Here is a 21,914-nt window from a genome sequence, read left to right as displayed (position 1 = left end):
TAAGGGATACAGAGAGGAAAATTGTTCCCTAAGTTTTTTTTTTTTTTTTTTAATCTGTTGAAGTAATGAAACAGCATCTTGGCCCAATTTTAGAGCATTTTTATCTTGGTCTGATTGGCAAACAATCATAGGCATTGAGAAGTAGGGTTGAGGAAATAAGGGAATAAATTGTGATAAGTGGAGATACTGTTCTTAGCTGTGAATGTGTACATAACAGATTTCCAAATTACTGATAATTGAGTACATGTTTTAGCTCTCTGATGTGGTATTGTATTTTAATAGTTTTTCATAATTTCAAAACATCATTAACTGTCATATATATTAGATGATGAGGATTTGCTTTCCAGTGTTTTGAATGTGAAATAAAAAATGATTGGAACATTCTGCTTTATTATATGTAAAATGTTTGTAGATTTATAAATCTCATTTAAGTACTTCCTTTCCCACTGAAATATCTGAACAGCTTGAGTTTTGGTTCTAGAGGTAAAAATATTCTTCTTAATTTTCTCAGTAAAATTGATTATAGAATAAGTAACTTTGTTAGTTATTGGGGCTTCCCAGGTGGTATAGTGGTAAAGAATCCACCTGCCAATGCAGGAGGTGTGGGTTTGATCCCTGGGTTAGGAAGATCCCCTATAGGAAATGACAACCAGTTTCAATATTCTTGCATGGAAAATGCCATAGACAGAGGAGCCTGGTGGGCTGCAGTCCATGGGGTCACAGAGAGTCAGACACAACTGAGTGACTGAGCACACACATACAATTTTATTGGAGAAAAAGATGTCATCTATACATATAAATGAAACATTTTCTGCTAAAATATAGTTTTGTTCTACTGACTCCTGTTTCTTCATTTATTTTTCATTTTAGCTTAAAATTTTTGTATGATCTTAAGGTATAAAATATAGTATAATATTCTAGAATAGCTTTTGGGGGAGATGATACAAAGAACACATGGGTGAGCATATCTTGTTCTGTATTGCATTTCACCATTTAGATAAGTCATCTAGAGTATATCTGTAAAAACAAGTCTGATACGATGAAAGAGCTTCAGCAAACCCAGGAAGACACCTTTAACAAAGTGGCAGAGCAGATCAAAGCACAAGAGAGCTGCTGGCACAAACAAAAGAAGGAACTGGAGCTGCAGTACTCTGAACTCCTCCTGGAGGTACAGAAGAGGGCACAGGTATGCTACTGCCACAAAGAGCTTGAAAAATGGGATGCTCGATCTTTTACTTTCAAGTGTTTTCTTTTAATACCAATACCAAGTCAGTTAAAGCTTTGGAGAACCACACAGAACTTGCTTGTTTGGGCTACATGTCCATGTGATTGTGCAAAGACACGTACACAAATGGGCATACATGCATATGCACGCACTCAGGTGGATTAAGGATTGTCTCACTTAAGTTTGAAAGTAGATGGGTTTCTGGTTAAAAATGCAGAGATCAATTAAATACTGAAATTGTATTTCCTTCATTTTAAAAATAAAGGTTAAGAAATTCTGGTAAAATATTATCAGTTTTAGTGTAGATATACTTCGATCCAGTTTATTCCATTTGTGGAGATTTATATTAATATGTGAACCATCATTTTAATTCATTTGGGGTTGAAATTTGCTGTAGTTCCTAATGTTGAAGAATTTGAATTATAGTTATAGATCCTATAGCAAAACTATTGGTTGTGAGAGGTAATATGTCCTCTGTGTTGGATTCGATTGAGAACAGAAGTTATGTGTAGTTAACAAAATCATATGTTTGTCTTATACAAGATATTATCAACATACTTTATATTGTTAACTCTCATTCCTGCCCAATGAGAAATAACAATGACCGTCTATACTTTTTTTGTATAGACTTCTCATAGTTGATTCAGTTTTAACCTCTTTATTTGATCCACTCATTCTTATATTGTCAAGTCTAATTAAAAAAAGAAACTGCATTTAAAAAATTTGCCAATAAACAGTTTCCAGTTGCTTAAAGTAAGACCACTCTGTTTTCCCAAGCATATGAGCCCCATATGAAGTTAAGCTTTTCTCTGTGAATTTGAATGAATTCATACTCTCTCTAAAAGTGGCCTTTTGTTCACTACATGCAGGATGCCATGTGATATCTTCTGCATTTTCTACCACTGAAGAGGCCTAAATAAATTTTTTAGAGATAATTTTGACATGCAGTGAACAGATTTTAAGTGTATAGTATGATATTTTGATCAGTGTATGCACCCATGTACCCACTGCCCCATTTAAGACTTAAACATTTTCATTACCTCAGAAAGTTCTCTCGTGCTCTCTTCCGTTAAGTTTCCACTCCCCATAGGCACCCATTGTTCTGATGTTCTGATACCTATCATCATAGATTATTTTCCTTTGTTCTAGAATCATTCAGTGTGTAGTCTTCGGTGGTTGGCTTATTTCCCTCAACATATATATATTTTTAATATTCATGCTTGTTGTATTTATCAGTTCATTCTTTTTTATAGTTGAGTAGTATTCCACTACTCAACTATGGACTGTAGTCTACTAGGCTTCTCTGTCCATGGGATTTTCCAGGCAAGAGTACTGGAGTGGGTTGCCATTTCCTTCTCCAGGGGATCTTCCTGACCCAGGGATCGAACCCAGGTCTCCTGCATTGCAAGCAGACACTTTACTCTTTGAGCCACCAGGGAAGCCCCAGTATTCCACTTTACAATTATACCACAATTTGATAAATTGTGAATTGATGGATATTTGTCTTTTTTCCAGCTTTTGGCTATTGTAAACAAAATTGCTGCAAACATTATTGTTTAACTGTTTTGTTGACATATGTTTTCATTTTGTAGTTAAGAGTGTAGTTTAACTACACTAGTTTATAAGACAGATGTATGTTTATAAAAAACTATCAGACATTTTTTTCCCAAAATGGTTCTATCACTTTATATTTCTGCCATCAGTGTATGAGAATTTTCATTGTTCTATATCCTCTGCAAAGTTTGTCATTGTCAGTCTTTTAAATTTTAGCCATTCTAGTTGTTTTAAAATGGAATTTCATTGTGATTTTCACATTTTCTTGGTGAATATGACGTTGAGCACTTTTTATATTCTTATTGTCATTTACATATTTTCTTTTGTGAAGTGTCTCTTCAGGTGTTTGTACATTAAAAATGTGGGTTGTTTGTGTTTTTATTATTGATTTTCAGAAGTTCTTTATAAATTCTGGATATAATTCTTTATCATACATATGTATCCAAGATATTTTCTTTCAGTATCTTACTTGCCTTTTTATTTTTTAGTATTTATTTTGATGATCACAAGTTTTAAAATTTTGATGAAGTTCAACTTATAAATCTTCTTCTCTTTTGAGTACTTTTCTGTGGTAAGCACTCTTTCTATAGCCCAAGATTCTGAAGATAATGTATCATTTCTTCTAGAGGTTTTATAGTTTTAGCTTTTTTGTCTAGGTCTGTGATCCATCTCAAATTAATTTTTGTGTGTAATGTTAAATGGAAGCTGAGGTTCATTTTCTCTCTGCATTTGTTGTTCCCACACCATTTATTCAAGACTTTACTTTTCCTGATTTAGTATCCCTAGTCCCTTTGAGAAAAAACAACTGACTATATATGGGAACTGCAGGTTTGTTGCATCCCTATGCTTTTGCCTTTTCCAGAATATTATATACATTTTATTTATGTATTTATTTATTGGCTGTGCTGGGTCTTTGTTGCTGCACAGGCTTTTTCTCTAGTTGCAGAGAGTGAGGGCTTGTGTCTAGTTGTGGGTGTGGACTTCTCATTGCAGTGGCTTCTCTTGTTGCGGAGCACTGGCTCTGGGGCCCATGGGCTTCAGTGGTTTTGGCACGAGAGCTCAGTAGTTGTGGTTCCTGAGCTCTGGAGCACAAGCTCAGTGGTTGTGATGTGTGGGGTAATTACTGTGTGGCATGTGGAAACTTCCCAGACCAGGGATTGAACCTAAGTCTCCTACTTTGGCAAGTGGATTCTTATCCACTTGAGCTATCAGGGAAGCCTCAGTATGTTATATAAGTGAAATCATACAGTATGTAGCATTTTCGGTCTTTCTTCACTCAACAAAATATGTTTGGGAATTGTTCACATTATTGGTTGTATTGGTAGCTCCCTCATTTTTACTGCTGAGTCATATTCCATTGTATGAATGTAGCACTGTTTATCTAGATACTTGCTGATGGGCCTTTGGGTTGTTTTATTTTTTTACAATTATGATTAAACATGCTTTTAACATTCATGGGTAGGTTTTTGTGGATCATTCAATTCAATGCAGTCTCTCAGTCATGTTTGACTCTTTGCAACCCTGTGGACTTCAGCTTGCTAGGCTTCCCTGTCCATCACCAACTCCTGGAGCCTACTCAAACTCATGTCCATAGAGTCAGTGATGCCATCCAACCATCTCATCCTCTGTCGTCCCCTTCTCCTCCTGCCTTCAATCTTTCCCAGCATCAAGGTCTTTTCAAATGAGTCGGTTCTTCACATCAGCTGGCCAGAGTATTGGAGTTTCAGCTTCAGCATCAGTCCTTCCAATGAATACTCAGGATTGATTTCTTTTAGGATTGACTAGTTCGATTTCCTTGCAGTCCAAGGGACTCTCAAGAGTATTCGCCAACACCACAGTTCAAAAGCATCAATTCTTCAGCGCTCAGCTTGCTTTATAGTCCAACTCTCACATCCATACAGGACTACTGGAAAAACCATAGCTTTGATTAGACAGACCTTTGTTGGTAAAGTAATATCTCTGCTTTTTAATATGCTGTCTAGGTTGGTCATAGCTCTTCTTCCAAGGAGCAAGCGTCTTTTAATTTCATGGCTTCAGTTACCATCTGCAGTGACTTTGGAGCCCCCCAAAATAAAGTCTGTCACTGTTCCCATTGTTTCCCCGTCTATTTGCCATGAAGTGATGGGACCAGATGCCATGATCTTAGTTTTCTGAATGTTAAGTTTTAAGCCAACTTTTTCAGTTTTTTGAATGTTGAGTTTTAAGCCAACTTTTTCACTCTCCTCTTTCACTTTCATCAAGAGGCTCTTTAGTTCTTCTTCACTTTCTGCCATAAGGGTGGTGTCGTCTGTGTATCTGAGGTTATTGATATTTTTCCTGGCAGTCTTGATTCCAGCTTGTGCTTCATCCAGCCTGGCATTTCACATGATGTAATCTGCATATAAGTTAAAATTTTTTGGGGGGGGTGAATACTTAGGAGTCTGATTTCTGTTATTATGGTGAGAATGTATTTAACTTTATAAGAAACTATCAAATTGTTTTCCCAAGTGGCTATCATTTTGCCTTCTCACTAGGCTTGTAAGAAGTTCTAATTGCTCTGCATCTGTGCCAGCATGTGGTTTCATCATTTTTTTCTTTTTCTTTTTAGCTATTCTAATAGGTGTATAGTGCTATGTCATTATGGTTTTAATTTAGACTTTCCCTAATGAATAATAATGTTGAGTATTTTTCATATGCTTATTTGCCATCTGTATATCTTTTTTGGTGAGTTATCTATTCATATCTTTTGCCCACTTTGTAATTACGTTGCTTATTTTCTTCTTGCTGAATTTCAAACATTGTTTATATATTCTGGATACAAGTCATTTGTTAGATATGTAATTTGCAAGTATTCTCTCCAAGTCTCTTAAAGAACTTTTGCAGAACAAGTGTTTTAAATTTATAAAGTTCAATTTGATACATTTTTCTTTTATGGCCTGGGCTTTTAGTATTGTATCTAAGGACTCTTTTCCCTAGTACAAGGTCACCAGGATTTCTTCCTGCTTTTTTTCTAGATTTTGTATAGTTTTAGGTTTTACATATAGGTCTGTGATCCATTTTGAGTTAATTTTTGTAAAGAGGTGAGGCTTGGGTTGGTCTTTTTTTTTTTTCCTGCATTTGGATGTCCATGTTCTAGCACTATTTCTTTAAAGACTATCCTTTTTCTACTGAATTGCTTTTGTGCCTTTGTCAGAAATCAGTTGGTTGCATTTGTCCAAGTCTATGTTTTAGACTTTCTCATCTATTACATTTGTTTATATGTATATTCTTTTTTCAGTACCACACTGGTTTGATTTTTGTATTTTTTGGTTGGTCTTGAAATCAGGTAATGTGAACCTTCCAATTTTCTTCATTTCCTATCACTTTTAAAAAATGGGATAAATTCGACATGCAATGTGGTGTAAATTTAAGGTATACATCATAGTACTTTGATATATTAATGTATTGTGATATGGTTGCCTTTGTAATATTTATTACATTATATGCTTATAGTACCATATTATTGTCTATGTTCAGTGAACATACATGACATCTAATCAGATGGTAAAGAATCTGCCTGCAATGTGGAGATCTAGGTTTGATCACTGAGTTGGGAAGACCTGGAGAAATAACTGGCTACTTGCCTGGAGAATTCCATGGACAGAGGAGCTTGGCAGGCTACAGTCCATGGAGTCACAAAGAGTCAGACGTGACTGAGTGCCTGAGCACAGCACACAGCATGATCCTATTACCTGTTTCTTAATCGTTTCTGGTTTATTTTCCGTAGGTCTCTTCCTTCACTTGTGTTTCCTGCCTAGAGAAATTCTTTTAGTATTTGTTGTAAAGCTGCTTTGGTGGTGCTGAATTCTCTTAATTTTTGCTTGTCTGGAAAGCTTTTGATTTCTCCATCAAATCTGAAGGAGAGTCTTGCTGGGTAGAGTATTCTTGGTTGTTGGTTCTTCCCTTTCATCACTTTAAATATATTATGCTTTTCCATTCTGGCTTCTAGAGTTTCTGTTGAGAAATCAGCTGATGGTCTGATGGGCATTCCCTTGTACATTGTTGTTGTTTTTGCACGTTTGATTTCTTTGGATCCCACATATGAGTGATGTTGTACAGTGCTTGCCTTTCTCTGTCTTGTCTGGCTTAATAGTACGTTCAAGGTTCATTCATGTTGTCACCAATGGCAGGATATATTCCTTTCTCATGGGTGAAAAATATTACATTCTGTATGTGAATCTTTTTTACCCCTTCATTTGTTGGTGGTCTTTTGGGTTGTTTCCATATTTTGGCTATTGTGAATAGTGCTGTAGTAAACACGGGAGTGCATGTATCTCACCGAATTACTGTTTTCATTTCCTTGGGTATATTCTGAGAAGCAGAATTCCTGGAGGTAGGTCTAGTTTTAATTTTCTGAGGCCCCTTCATATTGTTTTCCACAGTGGTTGACTAACTTACGTTCTTTCTGGCGGTGTGTAAGGGTTTCTTCTTCACCACGCCTCACTGTCCCCTGTTGTCTCTTGTCGTCCTGACGATAGCCATCTTAACAGGAATGAGGTGATATCTCACTGTGGTTTTTGCTTGTCTCTCCCTGGTGATTAGTGATGTTGAGCATCTTCTCATGTGTCTGTTGACCATTTTGATGTCCTATTTGGAAAAGTGTCTATTTGGTTCTTCTGCCCATTTAAAACTATTTTTTTGGTTATTAAGTTGTATTAATTCTTTATGTATTTTGAATACTAACCCCTCATCTGATACATGATTTGTAAAAATTTTCTTCCAGTCTGTTGGCAATCACCTCATTTTGTTGATTGTTTATTTTGCAGGGCAGGAGCTTTTGAATTTGATATAGTCCCATTTGTTGATTTTTATTTGTATTGCTTGTGCTTTTGATGTCATATCCAAAAAAAATCATTCCCAAGACACATATCTTTGGGCTTCATCTCTATGTTTTCTTTAGGAGTTTTATGGTATTAGGTCTTATGTTTAAGTCTTGGATCCATTTTGAGTTAATTTTTGTGAGTGGTATGAGTAAAGGGTCTAGTTTCATTATTCTGTAATGTTTCTCCAGTTTTTCCAGCACTATTTGCTGAATAGACTATCCTTTTCTCATTAGTTTTCTTGGTTCCCTTGTTGAATATTAGTTGACCATATAGGGTGGGATTTGATTCTGGACTGTCTATTTGGTTCCATTGGTCTAGAAGTCTGTTTTAGTGCCAATGCCATATTGTTTTTATCACTATGGCTTGCTGATGCTATGATCTTACATATAGGAAATCCCAAAGAGTCAATCAAAAGCTATTGTAATTAAGTAATTACATGTAATTGATGTAATTAATTGTAATTGATGATTTTAGTAAAGTGGCAGATAACAAAATCAACTTATAGAAATCTGTGACATTCTTTTACACTAATGAGGAAGCCTTGGAAAAATAAAACGATCCCATTCACAGTAGCATCAGAAACAATAAAATATTTAGGAATAAATTAACTGGAAAAGTAAAAGATCTGGACAATAAAATGACAAGACTTTGCAGAAAGAAATAGAAGATACAAACAAAGAGAGAGACATCCCTTGTTCATGGATCAGAAGAATTAATATTGTTAAAATGACCATACTACCCAAAATGATCTACAGGTTCAGTTCAATCCACATCAAAATACCAAAGGAATTCTTCATAGAAATAAGAGAAACAAGCCTAAAATGTGTGTGAAACCACAAAAGACCCCTAACAGTCAAAGCAATCCTGAGAGAAAAGAACAAAATTCTTGATTTCAAACTATCCTATCAGTGTTTTGAACTCACTTCCTTTTTAAATCTCTAGGAAGGCATAGCAATTCACTTTCTCAATCAGCATCACAAATGCTGATGTTTTAGGAGCAGCTCTCACTGAAGACTTTTTTCCTGAAGAATGTGTAACATATGGCTTTGATCCCTGAATATGCAAATTGAAAGTATCATTTTCATTATTCCTGAATGTACATTAATATTATATATTGGCATTTGTCTGTATTATTTATGTACAATATTTGAATTTTCATAAAATATAATTGGATACACAGCAGCATTTAATTTGGGTTTATATTTAGTAAACTAATATTATATTGCATATTACAGTATCTATAAATTTCATTTTGGGATATTTTCCTATGATTAATTCTATATCTCTGCTTTTTTCCCCAAGCTGCAATGCAGATATAGATATTTTCATTTTATATTATTTAAACTTCAAAAATTATGTTGATAAGGACATGAGAGGGAAAAATCCACAGTTTTGCATAGGATTATGGGTTGTAGAGAATGTTATATGTCAGGAGAACATAGCCATTAATAGATACCATCTGCTGGAAAATAAATGACTTATCCATAGAGTCTCTGTTTAGTGTTTGGTTATTGTAAAGAAGTGGTTAGTAAAAGACAGGTAGTTAAATAAAAAACAATTTTTGGATATGAATAGCTTTTATTAAAAAAATGCAGAATAATTTGCAAGACTTTCGGATGTTTAAGCTTTAAAGCAGGTAGTGGGAATGCTGTTAGGTAATGAAATTAGAGTAGGAAGCTTGTTTTTTAACATGTTTTTGCGTATGTGCTAAGTTGCTTCCACCTGCAATGTGGGGGACCTGGGTTCGATCCCTGGGTTGGGAAGATCCCCTGGAGAAGGGAATGGCTGCCCACTCCAGTATTCTTGCCTGGAGAATTCCATGGACAGAGGAGCCTGGTGGGCTAGAGTCCATAGGGTTGCAAAGAGTCAGACAAGACTGAGTGACTTCCACTTTCTTAAGTTGTTTCAGTCGTGTCCGACTCTGCAACCCTATGGACTGTAGCCTGCTAGGCTCCTCTGTCCGTGGAATTCTCCAGGCCAGAATACTAGAGTTGGTTGCTGTGCCTGTCCCGACCCAGGGATTGAACCTGTGTCTCTTATGTCTCTTGCGTTGGCAGGAGGGTTCTTAGTGCCACTTGGGAAGCCCTCGCATGGTTTTAGTATTAGTTAAAATGTGCTAGCTACATCGTTGGGTAATTTGTGAATTTAAATAACTTTGGGGCCATCATATAAATATATCTCAAACATCTTTGCCTACCAAAGCATCAGGACTGAGTGCCATGGTACCTTGCCTTACTGACTTTGCTTTTGTAATTTTAGTATTTATATTCTTGTTTCTTTTCTATCTGAAAAGATGAAATTACTGGAACAAGAACTTCCTCTCTAAAACTAAAGATTTTTCACTGTCAGTTAAGTATGGTTAACCCTTGATATGATATTTATTTTAAACACTTCTGGTTTATGTGACAGTTTAGTAAAGTCCCCTTCTCCAGAGGATCTTCCCAACCCAGGAATGGAACCCAGGTCTCCCGCATTGCAGGTGGATTCTTTACCAGCTGAGCCACAAGGGAAGCCCAAGAGTACTGGAGTGGGTAGCCTATCCCTTCTCCAGCGGATCTTCCCAACCCAGGAATCGAACCAGGGTTTCTTGCATTGCAGGCAGATTCTTTACCAACTGAGCTATCAGGGAAACACTTAGTAAAGTCAAGTGAGTTTAAATTGAAGAACAAAAATCAAAGAAATTCAGGTTCATCATAATATATTGCATTTTATTTCTCTTCCATCACATTATTAACAGTACATTTGGGTAGAAGTAAGTTACTCATAAAAGTGTTGTTAGATGTTAAATTTTTTTACTTTTAAATTGAATTTGAAAAATATTCAGAGATAAAAATGCAGCTTGTTTATATTGTTGATAATGATAGGGAGACATGATTCACAAGGAGTTAGACACAGTTCGGCACACATTATGTTATGATTGGGCACCTCTAATGAAATATAGGAAAGTTCTCTACTTTTCAAATAATTGTTTTAGAAGTTGTTTTTATTAATAATAATGCTATCAACTGAATTTTTATAATGCTTGATCCAGTTTTTAACTCTTTTTCATACCTTTGCTTGCCTCTTCTTACATGATTCTCATAATAAACATGTGAGATAAGTCACTTAAATATCATTTCTATTTTACAAATGTGAAAAGTAAGATTCAGAGAACTGCTCATTTGTGTAGTGAGGACGTTGTAGGGTTGGAATTAGAATGGAGATAACAGATACGACATGTTTCGCACCTTGTTTGGTATTTAGAAGCTACAAAGTAAACGTTATGTGCTGTTTGAATATATTACCATCATCCTTATCAGGGAGTCTTTTTTTCGCATCATGCTAAACACTTTCTTTTAGGAACATGCTATTTTTGTATATGAAGTAATATCTGAAAACAGGTCTGGTGACAACTCAGTTTCATATTTCCTGAACTCACTTTTCTGAGTGAATCTTGTTTATTTAGTAATTAAATATGATAATGTATGAAAAAGGTAGCCAGTGCCACACTGTTAATCAAAGATGATAGTTCTTGGTCTCGTTTTTCTCAGACTTCTTTTTTCTGAGAGACTGAAATTTTAGCATACTATATTGCAAAATTACTACCGTAGGTAAGAATAGCAAAATAACTTTACATAATTATTAATTAAATAAATGTTATATATAAGATTTATGGAACCCTCTGTTTCGTGCTGTGATCCTAACAAAGAAGTGTAATACTTATTTTCCTCAAAAAGTGTCAAAGTTAGTTGGAGAGGCACTATAGGAACATATGAAAAATTAAATAATAGAAGGTTTATCACGAGGTTGTACATAATTACTTGCCAAAAGAGTGCTATCAACTCAGAAGAGAAGGTGGTTAAAGTTTGAAGCCTTCGTAGAGGAGACTAGAGCCACCTGGGCTTTGTTTTCAGGATCTGAAAGCCCATAAGGAAGGGAGACATGAGACAGATCTGACTGATCATGCTAACTTTCTAGCAGTCTGAGGTAATATCTTTTAACAATCACTAAATCAAGCATCTTACCTGTATTGACAGTTTATTTTCAGTCAAATGATGAAGAGAACTCTTTTTCTTTTGAGGGCTTGACTTATCTCTTTGGATAGTTTTATAATTTGTATTGCCTTAGAAACTAGAGAATACACACAGGCATGTACCATTTTTGACACCTATTATTTTTGATGTGCTAAACTTCCAAATGAAATTAAAAGACGCTTGCTCCTTGGAAGAAAAGCTATGACCAACCTAGACAGCATATTAAAAAGCAGAGACATTACTTTGCCAACAAAGGTCTGTCTAGTCAAAGCTATGGTTTTTCCAGTAGTCATGTATGGATGTGAGAGTTGGACCATAAAGAAAGCTGAGCACCGAAGAATTGATGCTTTTGAACTGTGGTGTTGGCGAATACTCTTGAGAGTCTCTTGGACTGCAGGGAGATCCAACCAATCCATCCTAAAGGAAATCAATCCTGAATATTCATTGGAAGGACTGATGCTGAAGCTGAAACTCTAATACTTTGGCAACCTGATGCAAAGAACTGACTTATTTGAAAAGACCCTGATGCTGAGAAAGATTGACAGCAGGAGGAGAAGGGGAGGACAGAGGATAAGATGGTTGGATGACATCACGACTCAATGGACATGAGCTTGAGTAAACTCTGGGAGTTGGTGATAGATAGGGAAGCCTGGTGTGTTACAGTCCATGGGGTTGCAGAGTCAGACAGGACTGAGTAACTGAATTGAACTGAACTGAAACTTCCAAAATGAAGATAGTGTTTTTAAGGTAAGTAAATAACTATTATGGGATTTCAGTATATATATGGAAGACCAGATAATGAAATTGCTAGGTTGTGTGGTAACTTTTTACTTAACTTTTTGAAGAACTGCCAAACTTTTTCAAAAGTCTGTGCACACCATCTCAACATTTCCACTGACAGTGTATTGAAGACTCCAGTTTCTCCACAAAATGTGCTTTATTTTTTAACAGAGAAACATTTACATTGTAGGAAAAACAGGCAGATTTATGTTTATTATTTTAAAATACTACCATTGTATAAAAAATATAGGTAACATAAAAATAAAACCTTTTAAATGAAGTCCTTTGATGTCTATTTGTCACTCACTGTCCAGTTTGCAATTTGTCTTTTTGCCAACATAAAGAATGAGAACTCAGCAAGTAAAAGTGATAAAAAAAAGTTTTATTCCACAGGGAAGTGTCTGATTTCTGGCCCAAGGTCTCAAAGTTCATGGGTTGCTGAAAGCAATAGATGTCCCTTAAAGCTTCTGTATTTCAGGAAGTAAGTGCGTGATTCATTAAGGGAAGAAGCTGTCCTGTTCCTTTCATTTTCAGTGCACTTTGAATTTATCAGAGTCATGGAAAACTAGTGAAATTAGATAGAATTTTTGGCATGTCAAAAAAATCTGTGTAGAAGATATAAAGTTTATAAAAATTTCAGGTTGTTAAACTTTTAAAAGATATTTTGAGGGGGAATTTGTGAATATTATTTTTTGAAATTAACACACCAAGGAGCAGATTATCTCAGTACTAGGAATGCTTTTGTTCAATTTGAAGGTGATGTTCCTTATGTTTGTTTGAAAAATATTAGCCTTTAATCTTCTTTGGTAAAGAACACCAGTTTTCTTTTTTAAGGCATATTTGCTCTTATAGTAATTTCCAGCCTTATCCTCAAACAAGCTTTGTTATTTAAGAAGAATTCATGGTAAATAATGCAATACCCCTGAAGGTCTCCCTGGAATATCAGAATTAATTTAAAATAAAATTTTGACATGTTGATAAGGTCCAAATTATATTTAGAAATTATATCTTTTTTGATTATTTTTTTCTTTGCTTTATATTTGTAAAGTTTTTATTAACTGGCTATTTACTCAGTGCTTATTATGGGTAAAGTGCTGTTCTAAGCACCAGGGAACATTTTATAAAGGATTATTTAATATGTTTAATACTTATTAAATACTTGAAGGGTATAAAGCATTATGACAGGCACCGGCGTAAATAATCCCTGGCCTTTAGGAACTAAAACTCTGTTGTATTTGAGGGAGAGCAGATAAACACACATGAAACAAGTAAGTAGCAGTGTAGGAATTAAGTGCCTAGTAGTTTAATTATGTTCAGAGAAGGTCAAGGTCAACATGAATAGGACTGATAGTAATAGGTGTCATGGAATAGATAGACCCTGAAATGGGTTCAGGATATGGTTAGAACTTGAGTAGCATTAGGGACGGAGAAGGCAATGGCACCCCACTCCAGTACTCTTGCCTGGAAAATCCCATGGATGGAGGAGCCTGGTAGGCTGCAGTCCATGGGGTCGCACAGAGTCGGACATGACCGAAGCGACTTCGCAGCAGCAGCAGCATTAGGGAAGTCAGCACCTGGTGGTGCTAGAGACCATGGATGAATTATGAAAAGGTATAGTAAGGTTCATGTCTGGATAGCAGAAGAGCAGCCCATATCCTTTTTCATTCCAGTTGAGGATCCTGGGAAATGGTGATGTCTTTGCAGAAGGCATGTGGAAGTGTTGTGACTTGAAGGGGAAACCTTGGTTCAGTAAAGATAGAGTTCCAGCAGTAGGATTGGATTGACCCAGTTTGACATGAAACTAGCTTTGAAGTTTGGGGGTGAATAGTTAGTGCTGATGATCATTAGAATTAAGGTGGTAGCAATGGAGATGAATGAGGATGTGTTTTGTAGATAGGCCCCATTGTGCTTACGGATGGTTTTGATTTGGGAATGGAGAGGATAAGGTGAAAGAAGGAGGAATTAAGACTGATTACAAAGTTTTTGACTTGAAAAATTGGGCAGATGTCGGTTCAATTTACTGATATAAAGAAGACTATTATAAACATCTTTTAGGGCTTCCCAGGGCTTCCTGGAGTGTGAAGTCAAGTGGGCCTTAGGAAGTATTACTATAAACAAAGCTAGTGGAGGTGATGGAATTTCAGCTGAGCTATTTCAGATCCTAAAAGATGATGCTGTTAAAATGGTGTACTCAGTATGCCAGCAAATTCGGAAAACTCAGCAGTGGCCACACGACTGCAAAAGGTCCATTTTAATTCCAGTCCCAAAGAAGGGCAATGCCAAAGAATGCTCAAACTACTGCACAACTGCATTCATTTCACATGCTAGCAAGGTCACGCTCAAAATCCTTCAAGCTATTTTTCAGCAGTACATGAGCCGAGAACTTCTACATATACAAACTGTATTTAGAAAAGGCAGAGGAACCAGAGATCAAATTGCCAACATCTGCTGGATCATGGAAAAAGCAAGGGAATTCCAGAAAAACATATACTTCTGCTTCACTGACTACGCTGCAGCCTTTGACTGTGTGGATCACAACAAACCAGAAAATTCTTAAAGAGATGGGAATACCAGACCACCTTTCCTGTCTCCCAAGAAACCTCTATGCAGGTCAAGAAGCAACAGTTAGAACCAGACATGGAACAACAGACTGGTTCAAAATTGATAAAGGAGTACATCAAGGTTGTATATTGTCTCCCTGCTTATTTAACTTCTATTCGGAGTACATCGTGCAAAATGCCAGGCTGGATGAATCACAAGCTAGAACCAAGATTGCTGGGACAAGTATCAATAACCTCAGATATGCAGATGACACCACACTAATGACAGAAAGTGAAGAGGAACTAAAGAGCCTCTTGATGAAGGTGAAAGAAGAGAGTGAAAAAGCTGGCTTTAAAACTCAACATCCAAAAAACTAAGAAAATGGCATCTGGTTCCATCACTTCATGACAAATAGACGGGAAAAAATATGAAAACAGTGACAGACTTTCTTTCTTGGGCTCCAAAATCACTGTGGACAGTGACTGCAACCTTGAAATTAAGACACTTGCTTCATGAGAGAAAAGCTATGACAAACCTAGACAGTGTATTAAAAAGCAGAGACATCACTTTGTGACAAAGGTGCATATAGTCAAAGCTATGGTTTTTTAGTAGTCGTGTGTAGATATGAGCATGCGTGCATGCTAAGTTGCTTCAGTAGTGTCCAACTCTTTGTGCTTCTATGGATGGTAGACCGCCAGGCTCCTCTGTCCATAGGATTTTCCAGGCAAGAATAGTGGAGTGGATTGCCATTTCCTACTCCAGGGTATTTTTCCAACCCAGGGATTGAACCTGATTTTCTTACATTTCCTGCATTGGCAGGTGGGTTCTTTACCACTATCGCCACCTGGGAGTTGGACCGTAAAGAAGGCTGAGCTCCGAAGAGTTGATGCTTTCAAACTGTGGTGCTTGAGAAGACTCTGGAGAGTCCCTTGGACTGCAAGGAGATCCAACCAGTCCATCCTAAAGGAAATCAGTCCTTAATATTCATTGGAAGGACTGATGCTGAAGCTGAAACTCCAGTACTTTGGCCAGCTGATGTGAAGAGCTGACTCATTGGAGAAGACCCTGATGCTGGGAAAGACTGAGGGCAGGGAGAAGGGGGCAACAGAGGATGAGATGGTTGGATGGCATCATCGACTCAGTGGACATCAGTTTGAGCAAACTCTGGGATATAGTGAGGGACAGGGACCTCTGGTGTGCTGCAGTCTGTGGGCTGGCAAAGAGTCGGATATGACCGAGTGACTGAACAAAATAACAGAGTGCTCCCCAGATGGTGCAGTTGTATAGAATTTGCCTGCAGTGCAGTAGACGTAGGAGGCTTGTGTTTGATCCTTGGGTCGGGAAGGTCCCTTGGAGGAGAAAATGGCAACCCATTGCAGAATTCAGAGGAGCCTGGCAGACTGTAGTCTATAGGGCTTCAAAGAGTCGGACAGGACTTAACGACTGAGTATTCGCACACACGCATGGGGCTTCCCAGGTAGCTTAGTGGTGAAGCATATACCTGGCAATGCAGGAGATGCCAGTTTGACTCCTGGGTCAGGAAGATCCCCTGGAGGAGGAAATGGCAACCCACTCCAGTATTCTTGTCTGGGAAATCTCATGGACAGAGAAGCCTGGTGGGCTACAATCCATGGTGTCAGAGTTGGACATCACTTTGCAATTGAACATTATAAACAGATTTAATAGGAAAAACAGTGGTACTTGAGATGGTTATGAGGTATCTAAGGGAAGGTGCCTATTGCAGGGGTCCCCAAATCCCAGGCCATGGACTAACTGCGCAGCAGGAGGTGAGGAGCAGGTTGGTAAGTGAGCAAAGCTTCATCTGCTGCTTCTCATCACTCCCCATTGCTCGTATCGCCGACAGAACCATCTCTGCCCCTGCCCCTGCTGTCCATGGAAAAATTGTCTTCCACGAAACCAGTGCCTGATGCCAAAATGGTTGGGGACCACTGGCCTAATGGGCAGTCAGATCTGTAATTGTGGATTTCAGTAGAGCTACCAGGAATGAGGGAATATAATTGTTAAAAAATAATCAAAACTTTTAGTATTTATTCATGCATTGGAGAAGGAAATGGCAACCTACTCCAGTGTTCTTGCCTGGAGAATCCCAGGGACGGCAGAACCTGGTGGGCTTCCATCTACGGGGTCACACAGAGTTGGACATGACTGAAGCGACTTAGCAGCAGCAGCATTAATATTAGTGTGGTTTTCTTAATCTAACATTTGTCAGTAAGAACTTTAAAAATTTAAGTAGTTCATTATTTTAAAATCCTTAATTCAAATATCTCACTTTGCTAATTCTAGTTATTTAGTTCAATATTGTCCCAGTTGACTGTTTTGATAACCATTAATATTTGTTATCTTGATTATAATTACTCAAGCCAAGAATGACTTAGGATAACATATGACAATTAAACAGTCTTTAGAGATTGCTTTTTTACTTAGATGTAGACTTTACATGTATTCTTTTAAAAAATTGAGGTAGCTTATTTATAACATTATTTAAGTTTCACGTGTACATTTTAATGCAACTTTGAATACACTATAGCATGCCCACCTCCACAAGTCTGGTTTCCATGCAGCACCATACAATTGACCCCTTTTTAACCATTTTGTCCTCCCCAGACTCTTTTTCTCTGGTAATCACTACTCTGTACTCTGTATCTGTGTTTGCTTTGGCTTGGTTTTTTTCATTTTTTTTTGTTCTTGTTTGTATTTTGTATTCCACATGAGTGAAATCATGTGGTATTTGTCTTTCTCTGTCAGACTTATTTCATTTAGCATAATACCTTCAAGGTCCATCCCTGTTGTTGAAAATGGCTAGTTTTCATCATTTTTTATGGTTTAATAGTATTGCATTGTAGGTATAGACCACATCTTCTTTATCTGTTCATCTGTTAATGGGCACTTAGGTTGTTTGCATATATTGACTCTTGTATATAGTGCTGTGATAAACATAGGGATGAACATATGTATGGTCCGGCCACTCAAGATGGCTGTTATCTTGCTCTCGGTACATCCCCTGTTTGACCAGTCCCTGCTTCACTCACATGAATATCCAGTTCTCTTAATTATCAGGCTTAATTAGCTCCTGGAAACTGATGAGCCCACCTGATGTCAATTCCCTCTATAAATGGTAGCCGCCTCCTCCTCTGAGTAGCAAAGACTGTTCCCACATCCTGCCCAGCATCTGCCACACATGGTGGGGTGTCACACCAGGACCCTTTGTGTACGATCCCTCTATCCAATAAATCAAGAGTCCCTAACTTCCAAGCTGCAGACTGGTACCTGCTGGTCAGATCAGCAGCAGCATTTAGATTAGAAATAAAGTGCAGAATAATTGTAATGTGCTTGAATCATCCAAAAACCATCTTCCCCAACTCTCAGTCCATGGAAAAATTGTCTTCCATGAAACTGGTCTGTGATGCCAAAAAGGTTGGGGACTGCTTCAGCAAACCACTGATGTCTCTGTCACCACTGATGTCTCCAGGCTCTTCAGTGTCGAGGCTGGACAACTTTAAGACTTGCAGGGTGCAATGCAACAAGATATCTTTTCAAGTTAGTTTTTCCATATTTTGATTTATATGGAAAAGTGGACTAGCTGGATCATATGGTAGTTATATACTTATTTTTTGAGTAATTTCTATACTGTTTTCCATAGTGACTGCACCAGTTTACATTCTTACCAATAGCACGTGAATTCCCGTTTCCTCCACATCTTCACCAATACTTATTTGTTGTCTTTTTGATAATAGCCATTCTAATGGGCATGAGATTGAGACCAAGGGTAGTCATCAGTTAGCTCCATTAAACTGTAAATTGCTTAATAAATAATTAACTGTAACCTGCCTTCATTGATCAAACTTCCTTTAAATTGTCCTCTAAGCATTATGTAGCCTAAAAGATGTTTGCCTGAGTTGGTTTTTCAGGAACTTGGAGTCAGCTGTGTCCAGTTAGAGTCTGAGCTGGTTAGGACTGGCGGGATCACCATCCCTCCAAATGGGCATGCTTGAATGTACACTCAGTGACCTCTTGACGTCAGAAGACCAAAAACTCCACCCTCAGAACGTGAGTCCCACGGAGAAGCACGTAGCTTAGTTGCGCCTGTGCAGACTGATGATACCTCACCTTTTTCTTATCTCCAATTACCTCATGCTCCCCACACCTCAGCTTTACCCAGGACCGTCTCCAGCCCGTGGCCTTTGGGGAGGTGGATGTTAGATTTGTTCTCCCATCTCTTTGCTTGGCTGCCTCGTGAATAAACCCTTTCTCTGCTGCAAACCTCTGTCTCGCCATTTGGCTCGCTGCATCTCGGGCAGTCGGACCTGGTTAGGTAACGAGATGATATTTCATTGCGGCTTTAATGTGCGTTTCTCTGATAATTAGCAATGTTGAACATCTTTTCATGTTCCTCTTGGCCCTTTTCATGTGTACTCGGGAAAAAACGTGTATTCAGATGTCTCCCCTTTTTTTTTTAATCGAGTTGTTTGTTGTTGTTGAGTTGTATGAGTTCTTTTATGTTTTAGATATCGGCTGCTTCTACCAGGTACCCTAAAATGAAAATGGGCTGTGTAAGTCTAGCCTCTTAATTCTGTTTTCCAAAAATTCCATTGTGTTCCTGTTTTCTCTATATAGAGAGGAGTATTTTTGTCATATATTCTAGATTTCTATCAGTGTCTAGGTGTGTTTTAATTTCTCATCCTTATCCCAGGACTGTCTGTTTCCGGCTGCCTCTCTACCCTTTTATGCATTTCTGACAATTTAGCGTAGCTCCACCATCATGTTATACCACAATCATTGATTTATTTGCCTGTTTTCCTAGCACATGGAATTTAGTGAGTAATCGATAAATGTTTATTGAATGATAAATGAATCAGTAAAAAAGTTGACATCTGTTATCTTCTAAAAATTTGCTTCAGTAATTCCTTAATGATTAGACATAAGATTTCATGGGAGTTAGTTTATTTTCTAGTCTATTTCTAGATTAAAATCAAGTGCCTGCAGTTAAAATTTCTTTGTGTTCCATATTAAGTTTTGAATTATATGTACCTTGATGAGGAAAAAAGGACCAGAGCGCTGCTGAGGCCCACCCCACAATTAGCATTTTTTCCCCAGCACTGACGCTGTGCTTTGTGCAGCCTTCTGTCTTGGGAAAGAAGAAACTAAAATGAGAGTGTATTCTGAGAATCAGTCCCTTCTCATCTAGTAAGTAAGTAAGTGGCAGATAGTCAGATGGTGTGTGTTGTATTATTTATTTAATCCTTTGCTATTCTGACAAAAAATTGTCTTTTTACATATAGAAAAGCCTCTAATGCTGGTATGATTTCTGTTTAAAAATAGGAAATAATTGTTACTGAGGAATAGAAGAGAAGAAATTTTCTTTTTTTGAATATGTGTATGTATGTGAAAATGTACAAGAAATTTACAAAGTATTTTAAAATTTCTGTGTTCTACTTTATGTAAAGCTTCCACATAAGAGGATTTAAAACCTGTGCACATTGGATCTAAGCTGTTTGGCCCGCTATTGCTCTGTCATATGTGTTTTTTTTTGATATTTTAGAACATAGATCTTGGGAAGAAAAATAAATAGTTGTCACCAAAGGCTTTCTTTTTTTAAAGACGGGTTAAAATGCCCATTTGTTTCTTGATCAAATATATTATTTGACTTCTCTTCTTTTAGAAATTTCAAGAAATTGCTGAAAAAAATATGGAAAAATTGAACCGTATTGAGAAGTCACACGAACAATTGGTGTTTGAAAATTCCCACTTCAAAAACTTGTTATCCCAGACCAAAAGGGAAAAGACCTCCTTGCTGGTAGCCTGTGCATTGATGGCTGGCGCCTTCTATCCTCTCTACAGCCGATCATCTGCCTTATCTACACAGAGAGATTTTCTCCAGGAGCAGGTCAACACCTTTGAGTTGTTAAAATTGGAAGTTAGAACTCTAGCCCAGGCTTTGTCAACAGTAGAAGAAAAGAAGCAAGAGGAAGCCAAGATGAAGAAAAAAACATTCAAAGGATTGATACGTGTATTCCGGAAAGGTGTTATTGCAATTTTGGCAGCAAACAGACTCAAGATTTTGGGCCAGTCGTGTGTCTCTCTTTTTACCTGGATGGAGAGTTTCAGAGAAGGCATAGGCGTGTTAGTGTGTACAGGAGAGCTCAAAGACAAGCATAAATTTCCAAGTAAGATCATTTGGGCTTTTAAAAATCTAACTTGAATGTAAGTGACATCCAAAGTGAATATGTTGGCTCATTATGCAAAGACTTTAAAAAATCGTTTACAATGTCAAATCGTGTAACATGTCTACATATATAGGTATCAATAGATATATATGTGTGTATGAATAACTGTGTATGTATATATAAGTTAGGTTTTGATTTTTGTAAACATTAAAATATAAACAAGGTTGCTGCTAAGTCGCTTCAGTCGTGTCCGACTCTGTGCGACCCCATAGATGGAAGCCCACCAGGCTCCCCTGTCACTGGGATTCTCCAGGCAAGAACACTGGAGTGGGTTGCCATTTCCTTCTCCAATGCATGAAAGTGAAAAGTGAAAGGGAAGTCTCTCAGTCGTGTCCTACTCTTAGCGACCCCCATGGACTACAGCCTACCAGGCTCCTCCATCCATGGGATTTTCCAGGCAAGAGTACTGGAGTGGGGTGCCATTGCCTTCTCCGAAACAAGGTAGCAAGTATATATAATTTCAACTTTGTATAGCTTTATTATATTTCAGTGCTCTTTTCACAGTAAATTGAAGAGTTTGTACAGCGATTTTTCAGTAAAGTCAATCTAGAAACTCTGCCCTATTTAAAATTAATTAGTAGCATAAATTACTTTCACTTCATTTGAGTTAGTATAAAATGATCAGAGTTAAAAATCTATTGATGAATACAAATGGAGCAAATGTGAGTTTACAGCAAATGTCTTTTTGAATGCTTGACTCTTCCTTTTTTTTTTT

The 21,914-nt window shown here is 37.3% G+C and overlaps 1 protein-coding gene across 9 annotated transcripts in view; it reads left to right on the top strand.

The window, feature by feature from the left end:
- The window catches only part of CCDC171 (coiled-coil domain containing 171), a 341,501-nt gene that overhangs the window by 122,794 nt on the left and 196,793 nt on the right, over nucleotides 1-21,914 (top strand). For all 9 annotated transcript variants that reach the window (XR_011568027.1, XM_070794512.1, XM_070794515.1 and 6 more), the window contains 2 exons: nucleotides 998-1,186; nucleotides 20,635-21,139. Coding sequence is in view for 8 of the 9 variants with exons in the window: in XM_070794512.1 (XP_070650613.1) it covers nucleotides 998-1,186; nucleotides 20,635-21,139 (694 nt within the window). In the remaining variant the exon portion in view is untranslated. The remainder of the gene's footprint in view (nucleotides 1-997; nucleotides 1,187-20,634; nucleotides 21,140-21,914) is intronic.

The sequence above is a fragment of the Bos indicus genome, chromosome 8, assembly GCF_029378745.1.
Source record: "Bos indicus isolate NIAB-ARS_2022 breed Sahiwal x Tharparkar chromosome 8, NIAB-ARS_B.indTharparkar_mat_pri_1.0, whole genome shotgun sequence".
Classification (NCBI taxonomy): domain Eukaryota; kingdom Metazoa; phylum Chordata; class Mammalia; order Artiodactyla; family Bovidae; genus Bos; species Bos indicus.
Note: the sequence above shows the minus strand (reverse complement) of the source record. Positions and strands in the feature narration are given on the sequence as shown.